General features: G+C 47.7%; 1 protein-coding gene across 1 annotated transcript; it reads left to right on the top strand.

Annotated features, from left to right (window-relative positions):
* Positions 1-957: 957 nt before the first annotated feature.
* On the top strand, positions 958-11,038 carry MYD88 (MYD88 innate immune signal transduction adaptor). The gene is made up of 5 exons (XM_058034941.1): positions 958-1,312; positions 5,660-5,791; positions 7,357-7,537; positions 8,095-8,186; positions 10,884-11,038. Exons 1-5 carry the CDS (start codon positions 958-960, stop codon positions 11,036-11,038), a joined length of 915 nt encoding a protein of 304 aa, XP_057890924.1.
* The last annotated feature ends 5,408 nt before the right edge of the window (positions 11,039-16,446 follow it).

A 16,446-nucleotide genomic window follows, 5' to 3' on the forward strand; every position in this document is an offset into this window, starting at 1 on the left:
ACACAGCACAGATCCCTGTCCAGGCCACTCCAGAGGGCAGGGCACTACGTTTGGACAAAGCCCAGCAGGAGAACCACACAATCAGTTTTTTGGAAAACTCCTCTGAGATCATGGAGTCCAACCTGTGACCCAGCATCACCATCTCAACTGATTGCCACATCCAGTCTTTTTCCTTAACAGCTCCAGGGATGGTGATTCCACCACCTCTCTGGGGAAACCCCTTCCAATGTAATCATCCTTTCTGTGAAAAAAATATTCCTGATGTCCAGCCTGAACTTATCCAGCACAGTTTAAGACTGTCATCCTGCCCTGTCATTTATTACCTGGGAGAAGAGGCCAGCCCACACCTGCCTACAATGTCCTGTGAGGAGGGAGTTTTAGAGGGTGATAACGTATCCCCAATGGCATTCTTTTCTCCAGATTAAACACCCCCAGCTCCCTTGGCCAGTCTGTATAGGATATGTCCTTCAGACCATTCCCTAACTCCATTCCTTCTCTGGACCCTCTCCACTCCCTGAATGCCCCTCCTGACTTGAGCCCAGAGCCGGGCACAGCACTCGAGGTGTGTGGAGCACAGGGGAACCATCACTGCCCTGCTCCTGCTCCCACACGGTCCCGATACCGACCCGTCCGGCTCCGCACCGTGAGGGCGGGAGGGCAGAGAGGGAGCCCCGGACCGTGAGGGCGGGCAGAGAGTGAGCCCCGCACCGTCAGGGAGGGCGGGCGGACAGAGTGAGCTCCGCACCATCAGGGAGGGCGGGCAGCGAGAGCCCCACACCGTCAGGGAGGGCGGGCGGACGGAGTGAGCCCCGCACCGTGAGGGAGGCAGGGCGGGCACAAAGAGCCTCGCACCGGGAGGGAGGGCGGGCAGAGAGAGCCCCGTGGGGGCGGTGGAGAGGCGGGGCGAGCCGGGAAGCGAAAGTACCGGGAAGGGGAACTTGGGAGCGCAGCATGGCCATGGCCACGTCCCCGTCGGACCCCGCTGCCAGCCCCAGCCCCGTTGCCAGCCCCGTCCCGCCGCTGGACCCGCACGCCGTGCCCATGGTAGCGCTGAACTACGGCGTGCGCCGCCGCCTCGGCCTCTACCTCAACCCGCGGGCGGCCGCGGCCGCGGACTGGACGGCGCTGGCGGAGGCGCTGGGCTGCAGCTTCCTGGAGATCCGGCGGCTTGAGGGGCTGCCCGACCCCACGGCCGCGCTGCTGGAGGAATGGCCGGCACGCTGCCCCGGCGGGGCCACCGTGGGGCAGCTCCTCGACGTGCTGCGCCGCTTGGGGCGCGACGATGTCCTGACGGACCTGGCCGGCAGCGTGGGTGAGGAGCTGGGAGCGGGGGGAGAGCCCGGGGAATCCCGGAGCCTGCCCTCCTTGATGCCTCGGGAGGGAAGGGATGCTCTTCGTGTTGGTCTTTGCTCTTTGCGTTGGTCTTTCCTGTTTGTGTTCGTCTTTGTTGCTCTGGCCGCGGAGGTGAAGTTACGGAGAAAAAAAAAAGAGAAGGAAAGCCCTTTCCAGATTATGGAGTGACATCGTGTTTGTTTGTGGGATGCTCCGGAGGCTGGAGCACCTGTGCCATGGAGACAGGCTGAGAGAGCTGGGGGTGTTCAGCCTGAGCCAGAGAAGGCTCCAGGGAGACCTTAGAGCCCCTTCCAGCACCTAAAAGGGGAGAGAGGGACTTGTTCGTGAATGGTTATAGGATAAGGGAGAATGGTTTTAAACGAAAAGAGATTTAGATTAGATATTGGGAAGAAAATCTTCCCTGTGAGGATGGTGAGGCCCTGGCACAGGTTGCCCAGCGAAGCTGTGGCTGTCCCTGAGTCCCTGTAAGCGTCCAAGGCCAGGTTGGATGTGGCTCTGAACAACCTGGGCTAGTGGAAGGTGTCCCTGCCCATGGCAGAGGTTGGGATGAGATGTCCTGTGAGGTCCCTTCCAACCCAAATCATTCTGTGATTCTCAGAAGTCTCACCTGCCTTCCAGGAGAGATGTGTGCTGTGTTTATCCTAACCATGAGCCCTGCAAAATAACCTGGAGCCCTGGCTTATCCCAAACCTTCAGTTCAAAAGTTTCTCTGTGCCAAAGATGCTCTTAGCCAGGTTAGCCAGGAGACAGTGTGAAAATTATCATGTGTGGATGTAGTGTGATAGGAAGATGTTTGTTGGGGGAGATGAGGGATGTGTGGACCTGGATAATGTCAAGGAAAAAAAATCCATGCAAGCTGAAAAAATTGAGACAGGTCAATGAGAAGAATGAAGGCCCTTGTGCTGTTCTTCTAACTTCTTCTTTTTGGGCTCTTTGTATTCCTTGTGGTCAGAGAAATTCAGAGGGAACCCAGCTGTCATCAGAAGGGGAAATTTTTTGCTGAAGGATTTCCAAAGCCAGAGAATTCCCTGAAGGCCTGTGTTGTATAACAGAGCTTACTGAGTTAGCAAGGAGGAAGTATTAAATCTCACTTCCTGTTACTCACGGAGGTAAAGGAAGATGTAGAAATCCATCTCTGTAGAGAGCCTGACCAAGAGGTGATGGAACACTTCCCTTTGGTCCTGTTCTTCCTACTTTAGATCACAGCCTGAAGGCCAGGTTTTGGGAAAGACAAAAGCATCAGTGTAATTTGTGATCTGCTTATCAGAGATTCCTAGCAAATCTGGGGGAGCTTCCAAAAACCTTGGGACCACCCAGGCTGGTTCTGGCTGATAAGAAGGGACAGATAAATTCTTGGAAGAGGGGCCCACTAAGGGCTGTTCAACAAAAACACTCTCTGTGGCTCAGGAAATTCCTTAACTGTGAATAGTCCAAAAGAGAGATTATGAAAACAGATTTGTAGATTATATCTAAAAGATAAATTTTAGGGAAATATCTCTGTAAGTTTATTTTATTCTTATGTTCTCCCCTGGACATCTGGTTCTGTGCAGTGCTTGAGACAGGATGAGGCTTGGGGCTGGTGGATCTTCAGCCTGACCAGTGTGACTGTTCCTCTTCTATGATTTTTGCCTGAGGGCTGCACTGAGAGCCTGTGACCTGGTGCTGGTGATGAGAGCTCTTGGAGAAGGAAAGGGAAAGGGAAAGGGGAAGGGAAAGGGAAAGGGAAAGGGAAAGGGAAAGGGAAAGGGAAAGGAAAGGAAAGGAAAGGAAAGGAAAGGAAAGGAAAGGAAAGGAAAGGAAAGGAAAGGAAAGGGAAAGGGGAAAGAAAAGGGAAAGGGGAAAGAAAAGGGAAAGGGGAAAGAAAAGGGAAAGGGGAAAGAAAAGGGAAAGGGGAAAGAAAAGGGAAAGGGAAAGGAAAGGAAAAGGGAAAGAAAAGGGAAAGGGAAAGAAAGGGAAAGGGAAAGGGTTTCATGTACTCTTGTGCACAGTATTTCCTGATGCCAGGGGCATCTTTGTGTACCACTGGAACTTCTTCAGTGGGATCCAGCTCAGAATCAGAAAATATCAGTATTGATGTCCCAGCAGCTCTGCCCTAGCTCTGATCATCCTCAGCAGTTTATTTCTCTGTAGAATCATCTTCAGGGAGGTGAAGCTTTTTGCTTTGATACATTTGTGCTCTTTCCTGCTGAAACTCAGTGATTTTTGTTTCTTCCCTGACCTGTTACAAAAGTGCTCCTTTCCTGCCTGACGGTTACTGGGTCTGTTTTCTCTGTGTTCTCATCGTGCTACTGATTTTGTGCTTTAGATTTCATGTTTCTATTCTGTTTTTTTCCAGTTTCTCAGGAATTTGTTTGACTGCCAGAGGAATGTAAAGCCTAGTTAGGTGCTTGGTGGAGGAGCACAGCTTGGAGGAGTTTCACTTGATGGTCCCAAAGCATCCCTGATCCTTGTTCACTCTCATTAACCTGTGCAATCAGGTGCTCTTTCCAGCTGGGGACTGATCCACCCCAAATCAGAGGCAAGGAGAGAACACTTGGAGCAAATCCACTGAAATGAACATTTCTGTATTGAGCACTATGCAATGCTGTTAAATAACTGCCTCTTCTTGCCTATTCAGCAGTGTTTTGGATTGTGAAACTGGCTCCCAGGGGAATCAAGGCACACTTAGGGTGGTGGCTGTGTGCCAGTCCTTCCTCTGAGACTGCTGAAGCTGTTGGCAATTACAAAGTGACTTCAATCATGATTTCAAAGATACTGATTTAGCTGACACACCTCACCAACAGGGGATCTGAGTTGTGGCTTTAGTGAGGAGAGATGTGAAATCTGAACCTTGTGGCTGGTAAGGAATGTGGCTGATTCTCCCCTCTGCAGGACTGGGGAGGCTGAGGGGAGGAGAAAGGCAGATTGGGAATGCCTCAGCCTCAGGAAAAGCTTTGACCAGATCTGAGCCTTATTAGATTGGAGATAATCCAGTAACAAGATGCAAAGCTGAGACAGAAGCAGGGGGTGGGGCTCAGGCTGGGGCTCCTGCAGACCTGCTTGTGCCAGGCTGTGTTCCAGGAGAATTCACTGGGCTCTCACCAGCATCCTGCCCTTCCAAGGGATCCTTTACTCTGCTCTTGCACAGTCACCTGTGCCAGCTGGTCAGTACTGATTAACACTTGTTGGGGTTTTTTTAATCTTAAGTAAAGGTAGAGTCTCTAGGGAGCTTCATCCTTTTCACAATTCCTTTTTTCAAATCTCCTTTTACTTTCAGTTCTTCTGTAATTACAGAGTAGCAGAGGCTGCAGAGTTTCTTGGTTCTCCAAAGGCTTCACATTTTGATTTATGATTTATTTTTAAACCATGTCTGTTTATAATAGATCTGTGCCCACCACTGACCTGACTGGGCAGTTCACAGCAGTGACTGTGACAGCTCTTTGCCCTTCAGTTATCTCAGGGTGGGTTTCTTTTTCTACTCTGCTTGGGATAAGAGGATCCCTGTTGCTGTAGCACAACATAAAAGCTGCTTCAGGGGCTCCTTCAAATTTCACCTGGTCCTGCTGTGTGTGGTGAGTGTGAACAGCCATTGCCACCTGCAGTTGTCCTGGCTGGCAAAGGCTGGGGTGTGAATCTGCTCTTGTGTGTCTGCAGAGAATTGCTAAAGTCACAAAAGACCTGCAGGATCATGAACCCAGCACTGCCAAGGCCACCTCTAAGCCCTGTCCCCAAGGGCCACATCTGCACATCTTTTGGATCCCTCCAGGGATGCTGACTCCACCATAGCCCTGGGCAGTCTGTTCCAGTGCTTGACCACCCTTCAGTGAAGAATTGTTCCCTAATATCCAATCTAAACCTCCCCTGGTGCAGCTTGAGGCCATTTTGTCTTGTCTTATGGCTTTTTTACATGGACAGAAAGACTGACACCATGAAAACATCCCCAGCTATTTTGTGATTTCAAATATTCCAAAATGCAGAACAATGAGAGCAGATAGCAGAGTTGGGACCTGCTCTGTACCTTATTCCTGGTATTAAAGGTGTACTGGGACATAGTGGAGCTAAGGGGAGGAGGAAGAATAAAACAAGCAAAAGAAAGTACTTCTTAAAATATCAAGAGTGATTTTCAGGAATTAATTGCTAGAGGAGGTGGTGGAGGCAGCATCAAGACATTCAAAAAGAGGTGAGAGAAATTTTACATATTGAAAAAACCAGACAGGGGGTTTCCCTGTAGCATCCCTGATCCCTGAAATAGCTATTCCTGCTTTATGAACTCCAGCAGTGCAAACCCAGGTCACAGGAGCTCTGCCCTGGCTGTGTGTTTTTGCAGAGGAGGACTGTAAGAAGTACTTGCAGAGGAAGCAGGAAGAGGCCAACCAGCCCCTCCAAGTGCCAGCAGTGGACAGCAGTGTGCCAAAGACATCAGAGCTGATGGGCATCACCACCAGGGATGATCCTTATGGTAAGAGCCCCTGCTTCCACTGCTGCCTCACACCCCCTGTTGGAGTCACCTTCCCCATGGGAAGTGCAGAAAACCTGTTTGCTTTCATAGTTCCCACAAGTTTTCATACCCCAGGCCAGAATGCTTTCTTCATTTTTCCTGTTTCTAAGAACAGAGAGGGGAAGCAACCCTGGGAAACACTTCACACAGGAGCAGGCTGGCACAGAGCCACTGGACACACATGGCAGGGGACTTCACAGAAATGTGTCCCTTAGCCCAGCCTGGCCCAGAGCAGCAGCTGCTGAAAGCTCAAGGGGTTGGAGCCCAGGGGGAAGGGTGTCAGAGGTGATTTCCCTGCACTGTCTTGGGCAGGTGGAACCACCTTGAATGAAAAGGAAGTGGGTTTGAAGTAGGTGTGCAGTGGGTGGAGAGAGGAAATGTGTTCTGTGTGTGTGCAGCCCTGCATGTGCAGCCAGGTGTGTGCACATGTGTGTGCTGGCCACCTTTGCTGCATGTGTGGACATCACCAACCATCCCCAAATGTCCCCAGACCAATATTCTGGGGTTTGTACATGGCAGCTTTGCCTGATGTGACCCCCAAGTTAGCAGCATGCCCCTGCAGCAGTACCCTCAGTTTGCCTGACCTGGCAGACATCCCCCTTCTGCTTCACTGGTTGCTTCTTGGGCTGAATCTGCCTGCTGGGTTGATACTTTCCTCAGCAGCTTTTAGAGCCTGACCTATTTTTTCACTGTGGTAGGCTTTAACTGGCATAAAAAATTGAATTTATCTGTAGTGACATTGATATGGAAAAAAAATAACACAATTGGAAACTATCCAGCAGTACTAAGGCACTTAATTATGAGAAACATTGCCCTTCAAATGCAGCACTTTAATATTTGGATAACTGCTAAATAAACAAGAGCTGCCAGCCATTAATGTAATTGGAAAACAGGCCCATTAGGAAATGACTGCAGGTACCCAGGTTTGACATCAGCCATAAGAATGACAGGTTCCAAATTTCAAAGCTCACCCCACAGCTCCATGGACAGCAGATGGCAGGACATTGCTGAATGCTGTTTTGCTTGGGAAGTTTGAATCTCTGTGACCTGAACTAGGGAAAAAGGACCCAGACCACAAGGATATTATAGATGTGAAACTGTCAATGAAATCCCAGAGTGTCAGGGCTCTGAGTTGCATCCCCTGGGGTCCTCTGCTCCCTCCAGCTCCACTCAGATTCCCATAGCTGGATGTTGCTGCCTCCTCAGATTTTGCCTGTCTGCACCTCAGCTCCTTTCCCTGACCCCTGCCAGGCAATGTGGGTGTGTGTGAACAGCCTGGCCAGTGAAAGCAGCCAGGGCACTGATGAGTGTGTGTTACCTCCTGGCTGCTCTGTTAAGGGCAGGAGTCTGGGCTGAAGGGCAGCTCACCTAATAAAAGGCTAAATTACCTTTAGAGTGTGGCCAGAGCTTTTCTGTCAGACTCCTGATTCTCTGAGTTAAAGTCTGTGGGAGCTCTTGGAAGTTCACTGCAGGAGTGAACTTCATTTATAGTAGAAGATGACAGCTACATTTTTTAATGGTTTCAGGGAGTGGAACAGAGATATTTGATGCCTTCATCTGCTACTGTCAGAAAGACCTCCAGTTTGTCCAGGAGATGATCAGGGAGCTGGAGCAAACAGAGTTCAAACTGAAGCTCTGTGTATTTGATCGGGACGTCTTGCCAGGAGCCTGTGTGTATTCCATCAGTGGAGAACTCATAGAGAGGAGGTAAGTGAACCGTGGCTGTTGGGGCCAGCTGTGAGTGCAGTGGAACATCACATTCATTTCACAGGGATGTCTGCAGCGTGGTGCCAGTGAAACAGCAGAAATCTACCAGAATGTCTTAATGGGCTTTGCTTTATGCTCTTGGCTCAGGAAGGACGACTCAGGCTTTCCCCAGTGTGTCCCTTCATTGTGCTCATGAGGGAGGTGCCACTGTGGTGATGCTACTTAGGTTCAATTGCTTTTCTTTGCCTTGTGTGTCATTTATAGACACAGGATCACATAAAGGTTGCACAGTGAAGTCCAGACTGGACTTCACTGTTCCTCATTTTTTGGTACATGAGTGTGTGTCTGTAATCAAGTTTTTCTGTGTAACATCACTATGTGTCTGTCAGCCGTTCCTGCTCTGCAGTTAATTCCTGCTGGAACACAGCCAGGTCCTTCTCCACTGGAGCACTTCAGAGCAGTGGTTTCTGCTCTGTGTGTGGGAATGCTTCTGTTTGTGGGAATGAAAACCATCCCATTTGACATTTTATTTGTGTTCTCCCCTGCTTAATCTGCAGGTGTCGGAGGATGGTGGTTGTCGTTTCTGATGATTACCTGGAAAGCGAAGAATGTGATTTCCAGACCAAATTTGCTCTTAGTCTTTCCCCAGGTAAGATCATAGAAATATCCCATTTACAATTGCACATTATCCTTTTTATTACAATGACATCTAAACCTTCAGCTGAGGTCAGTGGGCACTGTACCACTAGAACTAACAGGGGCTTCATAATTTGGTTGTGCAAGCAGGGGCTTGGGCTGGGTCCCTTGCCCTGCTCTTGACCTTCTTCATGTGGCTGCAAGCAAGAAGCTGCCTGTGCTGCACTGCTCCAGCTGTCAGTGGGATAATGCTGCTTGCTCCAGAAATGTCAGAGCTGCATGTCAGGCTTGTGAAGGGCTTCCAGATCCACAGAAAAAGTAGTATAATAAATCCAGGATGTGAGTAAAGCTGGGAATTAGGTGACAGGTAATGAACAAGCAGATTTCAAGGCCAGGCTGGGTGGGGCTCTGAGTAACCTGGTCTAGAAGGTGTCCCTGCCCATAGCAGGGGGGTTGGAACTGGATGATCTTCAGGGCCTCTTCCAACTCAACCCATTCCATTTTATGATTCTTGTAGGGATCCTTGAGTATAGTGGATAGGTAAACAAAATATGGAATGAATGTTCAACTTAGGTTGGGAAATTTTTTACATATTTTGTTCTGAATTGAAAAGCCACCAATTTACTTCTGCCAGGTCTGTTGTGATTGCTGTTTTCTAGCCAGGAGTCGTTCTACAGTTGCCTGTGTTGCTGGGGAGTAAGTGCAGCCCAGCCTAATAGTATGGAGGATATGTAGAAAATATCCTAATAGTATGGAGGATATGTAGAAAATATCCTAATAGTATGGAGGATATATAGAAAATATCCTAATAGTATGGAGGATATGTAGAAAATACCCTGATAGTATGGAGGATATATAGAAAATATCCTAATAGTATGGAGGATATATAGAAAATATCCTAATAGTATGGAGGATATATAGAAAATATCCTAATAGTATGGAGGATATGTAGAAAATATCCTAATAGTATGGAGGATATGTAGAAAATACCCTAATAGTATGGAGGATATGTGGAAGAGTATCTGGATATAAAGTCTCTCTTCTAGATGAGGCATCTGACATGATATTATAAAGGACATGCCAGAGGTTAGGCCAGAAGCTGGTGGCAGAGACAGGAATTCACTTCCTCTTCCTTGACACACTAATTTCATATGATATCAGTTAATCCAGTGAACACTCCCAGGACTTTGTATCAGCCCCCAGTCATCAAGATATGTAGAAAAGTCCTTTTAGTTCTTCAGCAGTTTTTTGTGGGCATCACACCTTCCATTAGAACAGGAAAAGAAGCTCCATCTGTGTGGAATGCCCTGAGCTCTGCCAGTGGGAACACAGGTGGAAGTACAGGCTTAGAGAAGTCACAGCATTCCTGTTTGTGTGGGGTGTTAGTGATGCACAGAAGGGTTTGGTGGCAGGTTTTGGGAGCCCCATAGATTACTCAGCATCTGCTGCAGTTATGAAATGTTGGTTATTTGCCTCATCCCTGTCTCAGTGCAAGTGGTGGCAGGTGTCCCTGTGGAGAGCTACAAGGACAAAACTCCTCTGTAGAAGAGCTGCTCCTTCAAGCAGCAGGGAGGGTGCTCTCACCTCGTGGTGTCTCAAAACCAGCAGTCCATGTTAGCAGGGGGATTCCTTGGGGAACATCTGCAGCTTGAATAAATCAGGAGTCAGAGACTTGCTCTCCAGAGTGAGAGCTGGTTGCAATATAATCAGTCAGGTAAAAATGCTGGTGTTAGAATGGTAGGTGCTGCTGCCTATTTCTTGTCCCCAACAAACCTCTCCTGGTGAAAAGCAAGTTGAGTTAACATTCAGGCAACACAGTCAAACCTGCACTCAACACTCACCACAATGCAAGAAAGGCTCTTTTGCAAGGTTTTATTTCAGCAGTCTCATGCAGCTGAAGGGGAACCTGGAGAGAAAGAGGAAGAACCAGGTGGAGCAGGCAGCTTAAGAAGGGGAAGGGGTGGGAGGCAGAGCTAAGGGCTGGGCAGAGGGGACTGGCCACCAGGGGAAGGGGGTGGCTTCCAGGGATGCTAAGCCAGTGAGGGGACAGGGGAAGGAGAAACCAGGGGAAGTTGTGACACAGAAGTCCAGGGGGAGTCTGTTTTTCCCCCCACAAGGGCTAACTCTATGGTGAGTAGTTACTGCTATTTCCAGGGCTGGGGATTTGGGGATTGACCAAGAGCAGAGAGTTCATGGCATGCCACAGTCAGGAGCAAAGCTGGATTTTGTGATGTGTGTGCTGTGATGGGGAGGGAATGGATGTGGGCTCTGCCTGTGGCTCTGTGTGCCCCTCTCTGTGTGTCCCCCTCTGTGTGTCCCCCTCTGTGTGTCCCCCTCTGTGTGACCCCCTCTCTGTGTGACCCCCTCTCTGTGTGACCCCCTCTCTGTGTGTCCCCCTCTCTGTGTGACCTCTCTGTGTGACCCTCTCTGTGTGACCTCTCTGTGTGACCCTCTCTGTGTGTCCCCCTCTCTGTGTGTCCCCCTCTCTGTGTGTCCCCCTCTCTGTGTGTCCCCCTCTCTGTGTGTCCCCCTCTCTGTGTGTCCCCATCTCTGTGTGACCCCTCTGTGTGACCTCTCTGTGTCCCCCTCTCTGTGTGTCCCCCTCTCTGTGTGTCCCCCTCTCTGTGTGTCCCCCTCTCTGTGTGTCCTCTCTGTGTCCCCCTCTCTGTGTCACCTCTCTGTGTGACTCTCTCTGGGATGTCCCTTTCAGGTGCTCGGCACAAGCGGCTGATTCCAGTCAAGTACAAGTCCATGAAGAACGAGTTCCCGAGTATCTTACGGTTCATTACCATTTGTGACTACACCAATCCTTGCACCAAAAAATGGTTCTGGACCAGACTGGCAAAATCCCTCATGCTGCCCTGATGCAGAGTCCTGAGAGCTGGGTGCTCTGTAACCTGTCCTGGCTGTGCCTTTGGACCAGGGCTGTGCTTGACACGGGGCCTTCCACCACTTCAGGACCTGGATCCTTGCTTGGAGCCTGTGACTGGGAACAAAGAACTCTCTCCAGCACTTCTTAGAACTCTGAGGGGAAATAAAACAACTGTGTTGGTGTTCCAGGTTAAGTCACTGAGCAGCAGCATCCAGCATTTGTGGAGTAAGCACTTTCATAAAAATACACATCTAATCTGATACAGGAAGACTCTGTTGTAAGAATTAGCAAGACCTCAGAGCCTCAAACTGCAGGTTTTGTCAATGTTTTAAAGCTACATTAACATCAAGGCTTATGCACATATTGCACAGGTCTGTCTCCATTCAGGTCACATTTGATTCAGTGACCTTCTACCAGCATTTCATATTCCCAGATTTTACTAAATTTTGATTTTCTCCTTCAGGAGAAATTCAGTCTTAAAATACATCTTTTCAGTGACAGTCTTACTATACAAAGCAGGGGCTGCTGTTGCTCATTGACTTGACCAAGGTCTGCACCTCAGTGGGTCCAGATCTCAAATTCTTTCACCTTTAAAAACCTTCCAAAACACAGCAGCTTTTGGGATGCCTCAAAAGCACAGGGCTAAAGACTGAATAAGGAGTGTATTAAATTGACATTTGGGCTGTTTAAAATGTGGAAGTGAATGTTACATTACTAGGAAGGAGCCTAATTTAATTAACTGCCACAATAATTACTGTATTTCTGTGACTAAGGCTCAGAGCAATGTCAGGACTGCTCTGCTTGTTAGATTTGGCCTTGAATCCTGCCCGTGGCTAGTGGATCTCATCAGTGCTCCAGGGTGGAGGTCAGGAGTTCTACCCAAAGGAGTGTTTAAAGCAATCCATTGGTGAATTAAACAGATTTACAGTAAATATTGACTTTTTAAATTGGGGAAGAGAGGAATCTCGCTTATGTGTCTGCAGTTGCTTGAACTCTGCCCCTTTGTTCTTTACTTCAGCCACTGACTAATGTTGATTTTACAGCTTAATGTTTTACTAGTTTACATTTTTAAGGTTGCATCTGGATGTGATTTTATTTTTTCAATTTTAGCTTTGTTTTAAAGCATTACCAGGGCTGAGACAGAAATGGGCTCCTGTCTCTCCCTCACACTCCCTGTCAGTAAATGATCCCTTGGCAGGGATGCTGCCAAATCCTGTCCAGGTGCTGCTGCTGGTTCCTCATTCATGCACATCATGTTGGCATCAGGAGCCATTTTTGGATAGACTCAGGAGCTGGGTGTTTCTTCTACAAAAGTAACTGCTGCCATCGTGCCAAGGTGACATTTGCACCTTCCTGTCTTGCTAGAACAGGTGAGAAGTCTGTGGGCACGGGAGGAGGAAAGTTAAGCTGATGAGGGGTTTCTGATTGCCCTGGGGCCTCTCCTGCAGAAGTGGAGACAGCTGCTTGCCTCTGGCTTTCTGCATAATCGTTAAATGTTAATTACAGAAGAGGTTCAGGAGGCTGCTTGATCCCCGGGGGCTCAGTGAATTCTCATACTCCGGAGAGCCTATAAACATCAATTATGGGTCATTACTCGCAGGACCGAAGCAGATTGCTCCTGCCCGGAGAGCTGGAAGGGCTCGGGTGGCTCCTCCAGGGGAGCCGGGGCAGAGGAGCCCGTGCTGGACGCTAGAGGGAGGCCATGGCCCACGCTGCTCCCTGCAGGGACTGCGGGTGAGGTGTTTGTGAGGGCCCCAGGACCAGGGGAGAGATGAGAATCTGACTCCGTGTTCTCAAAAAGCTGATTTATTATTTAATATATTAAAGATTATTTAATATATTAAGTATATTAATATATTAAAGAATATATATATATTAAAGAATGCTATACTGAAACTATACTAAAGAAATAGAGAAAGGATACATCAGAAGGCTCAACAAGAACAATAATAAAAACTCGTGAGTGACTCCTCAGAGTCTGACACAGCTGATGGTGATTGGTCATTAATTCAAAACAATTCACATGGAACCAATCAAACATTCACCTGTTTTGGTAAACGATTTCCAGACCATCTTCCAAAGCAATCAGATAATTCTCGTTTTCATTCTTTTCTGAGGCTTCTCAGCTTCTCAAGAGAAAAATCCAGGGCAAAGAGGATTTTTCAGAAAATATGATGGTGGCATAGCTGGGATGGGCCAGCAGGGCACTGACATGGAAAAAACACAGGTGGGTTCTCCTCCTCTTCCCCTTGCTCCCTCTTCTGAGCAGGTATACCAAAAACAGTGAGAATTTTAGCAGCTTTACCCTCATGCAGTGTCTGTAGAGTCCTGATGGTTTGGGACTTGGTGTGTTGCATGTGAGAGGAAAATAATCCACTGTTTGTAATAAATGGTTTGGTGATCACCCCGCAGGGAAAGTGCTGGTTCTATAAGGGAAAGCAAACAGAGGAGCTGGATTTCTAAATTTTTTGACTTCAAATAGATAAATGCAATATTCCAGTTAGTGGTGAAAGATGTTGGGATCTTGTTAGCACCCTGCTTGTGGTGCCCTGGCTTTTCTCTCTGCTTGGCTTGGATGCTGGGAAGGTCTTGCAAGTAACTATTTATGTTACAGGCTAAAATAATTATTTGGGGGTAAAGTGAGGTAACAGCCTTAAAATATAAAATATGCTTTAAATATGTGTCCTCTTCTATGTAAACCCCAGAGTTTATGCACTTCTGACACTTTCATATCTGCATTGTCACAGTAACTTCAAGTGTGACATTGTGAATGATACAAAATGCAGTTGTTGTGAACCTTTTGCCCATTTCAGTGGCATTTTGGGTGCTCCTCCCCCTCTTTCATGTTCAGTGGAAGGTCAAAATTTTTGGACACCTTTAAGAAAGGGATTTTTAAAATTGTGATGTTACAAGGGTTCTTTTATTTTGTCTTTGTCCCTCACTGAAATTGTCTTAGTTGAATCTCATTTATTTTTATATACAGACATATATATATATATTTATAATTTTGTGTCCTGATACAAAGGGGGAAAGCATCTGTGTTTATAGGCATTCTGAAAATAGACAATATTTCTGTTTTTCTCCTCAAAAATCCAAACTTTTGCTACTTGTGAAAACATTTTAAAATAAAGAATGAAAACCCAGCAGGCGGAATCTGCTTTGTGGGCATTGAAGAACAAAACTGTGTCTCAAAATGAAGTTTAAGGAAGGAAAGACATGGGATAGTTCTTTATTTTCATGTTTTGGCTAAGTAACTTCATCAGAGCATCAGAGGGGGTGGTTGGGTGTGCCTGGGAGAGAGAGATATAGAGTTATGTCATGCCAGGAGGAAAATGTATCAAGGAGTTGTATTTCAGACATGTGGTTCCTCTCCAGGTCTCGTTTTTTGTTTTGTGATCTGTGTTGCCATCCTGGATTTCTTCAGCCCTGGTGCCCATCAGGCTGGAGGGGATGGAGCCAGGGCTCTGTTGGGGTGCTGCTCCTGCTCCACACCCTTCCTGGAGGCCCCAGCAGGGATTATGGCAGTGCAGTGATCTATCTGGGGGATTCTGCCAGTTTTATTTCCTTTGGCTTGCAGTCAGTCCAAGGCAGGGAAGTAACTCAGACCCCCAGCAGCTGTCAGGCCAAGGCCCTGCCACAGGAAAAGAAGAAGGATCATGCATCATGGAAGTGTTGGTTGGAAGGAATTCCTGGAGGCTGAGGCTGAGCTGCTTTTCCCCATGGGAGGGGCCACACCCTCAGCACTTGCAGGGCCACGTTCCCTACAAAACCACTGAAGTTGTGTCCCTGCTATGGCTGCTATGAACATATGGAAACCATCCCTGGATGGATTATTCTAGATGGAAGCTGCTGGCAAGAGCAGCCTGCCAGGAGGGTCCCATTCCCTGGCAGTGCTGGTATCCCATCACTCCCAGGGCAGCTTCACACCCTGCCCTGCTCTGTGCTTTGGAGCAGTTCATGATCCTTGCCTGTATTTGAGCCTGAGCTCTGGTTCAGGGGGGTTTGAAGGGTCCAGCAGCAGCAGCTCTTTCCCAGCTGTCATTCCCTTTGTGCTGAAGAAATATTCCCAGTCCTCTGTTTTACTTTGGTGCCATTTCCTCATTTCCTGCAGGACAGCATTTACCTGGTGAAACTGCTGCAGAATGTTCTCAGCTTCAGGAAGAAAGGCTGAGAGGTCAAATATTGACCTCGATGGATCAAATTCCATCCTTCATTTTCACCAATGTGAAATTGGTTGTGTTACCATGGGGGAGGCACTGCTTGGTCCAGAGGGCACATTTACAGGAATAAAATTAGCATAGGGAAGAAAGAGTAATTATGCATAAAAAATAGCAGGAAAAATGTTGCTTGAGCATCCTGGAAACAGATTTTAATAAGGCAATAAAAAACAAACCCCACAAGGTTCACACTTCTGGGAAACATTCTCATAGAATTTATTAAAAAGAGCACCTCTGTCACCCCATTTGGGGCTTTACAACATGTGCTGTGTACAAATATTTCACTAAAGGTAATTTTCTCTAGGTGTTACAGCCATTTTTGTATCCCCACTAGGACTTTGAGATGACTTTGAACCCAACCCAACCTCTTGATCAGCACTATCAAGCCCAGCCCTGGAAAAACTTGTTTATTTTGCAACAAAATCTGCAGTCAGGGGACTGAATAGTGTTGTATTCACTCTGGGGCTGTGCTGTGCTGTGAAAGGTTAATTAATTGAAGCTGTGTTTAAATCTTAAGCAGTTCCAAAGTCTGATTTACTAACAATGCATTTTCTGTTCTGCAGCAGAAGCCAGCTTAGCACTGCCTTTTCCTCACCCTGATCCCACTGATACAGCTGCTCATGCCATGGCAGAGGTTGGGGCTGTCCTTGCCCATCTTGATCCTTCCATCTCAGCTGGGTAGATGGTTTCTACAAAGGCAGGGGGTGCATCCCTGCAGTTCAGAGCATGAAGGCTGTACCAGCTGCTCATGGAGTTTTGTCACGGATATCTTTTCATTAAAATCCTTTCGTTAGGATTTTTCCTGTTGAAGCTGAGAAGTTCAGCAACAAAGTGTAAACAATGGTTATCTGCTGCTGTGGAATGCAGCAGGTGGATCCATGATTAGTCTCTTGTAGATGTTTGGATTTACTGACTACTCACAGCAGAGCTGGGTCTTGCTCTCTGCCAAGAGACAGATCTTTGTTATTCATTCTTTTTTGTTCTTAGCTTAGCTAGCCTTCTGAGAACTTCTCTTTCTATTTCTTTTTAGTACAGTTATAATGTAGTATATATATCATAAAATAATAAATCAAGCCTTCTGAACATGAGGTCAACATTCTCACCTCTCTCTCCACCTGCAAAACCCTTGTGACCGCCGTCCCAGCGTTCCTCCTGCCTCACAGCCACTGGAGGGGTTTTGATTC

The sequence above is a fragment of the Melospiza georgiana genome, chromosome 1 (assembly GCF_028018845.1).
Source record: "Melospiza georgiana isolate bMelGeo1 chromosome 1, bMelGeo1.pri, whole genome shotgun sequence".
Lineage (NCBI taxonomy): Eukaryota > Metazoa > Chordata > Aves > Passeriformes > Passerellidae > Melospiza > Melospiza georgiana.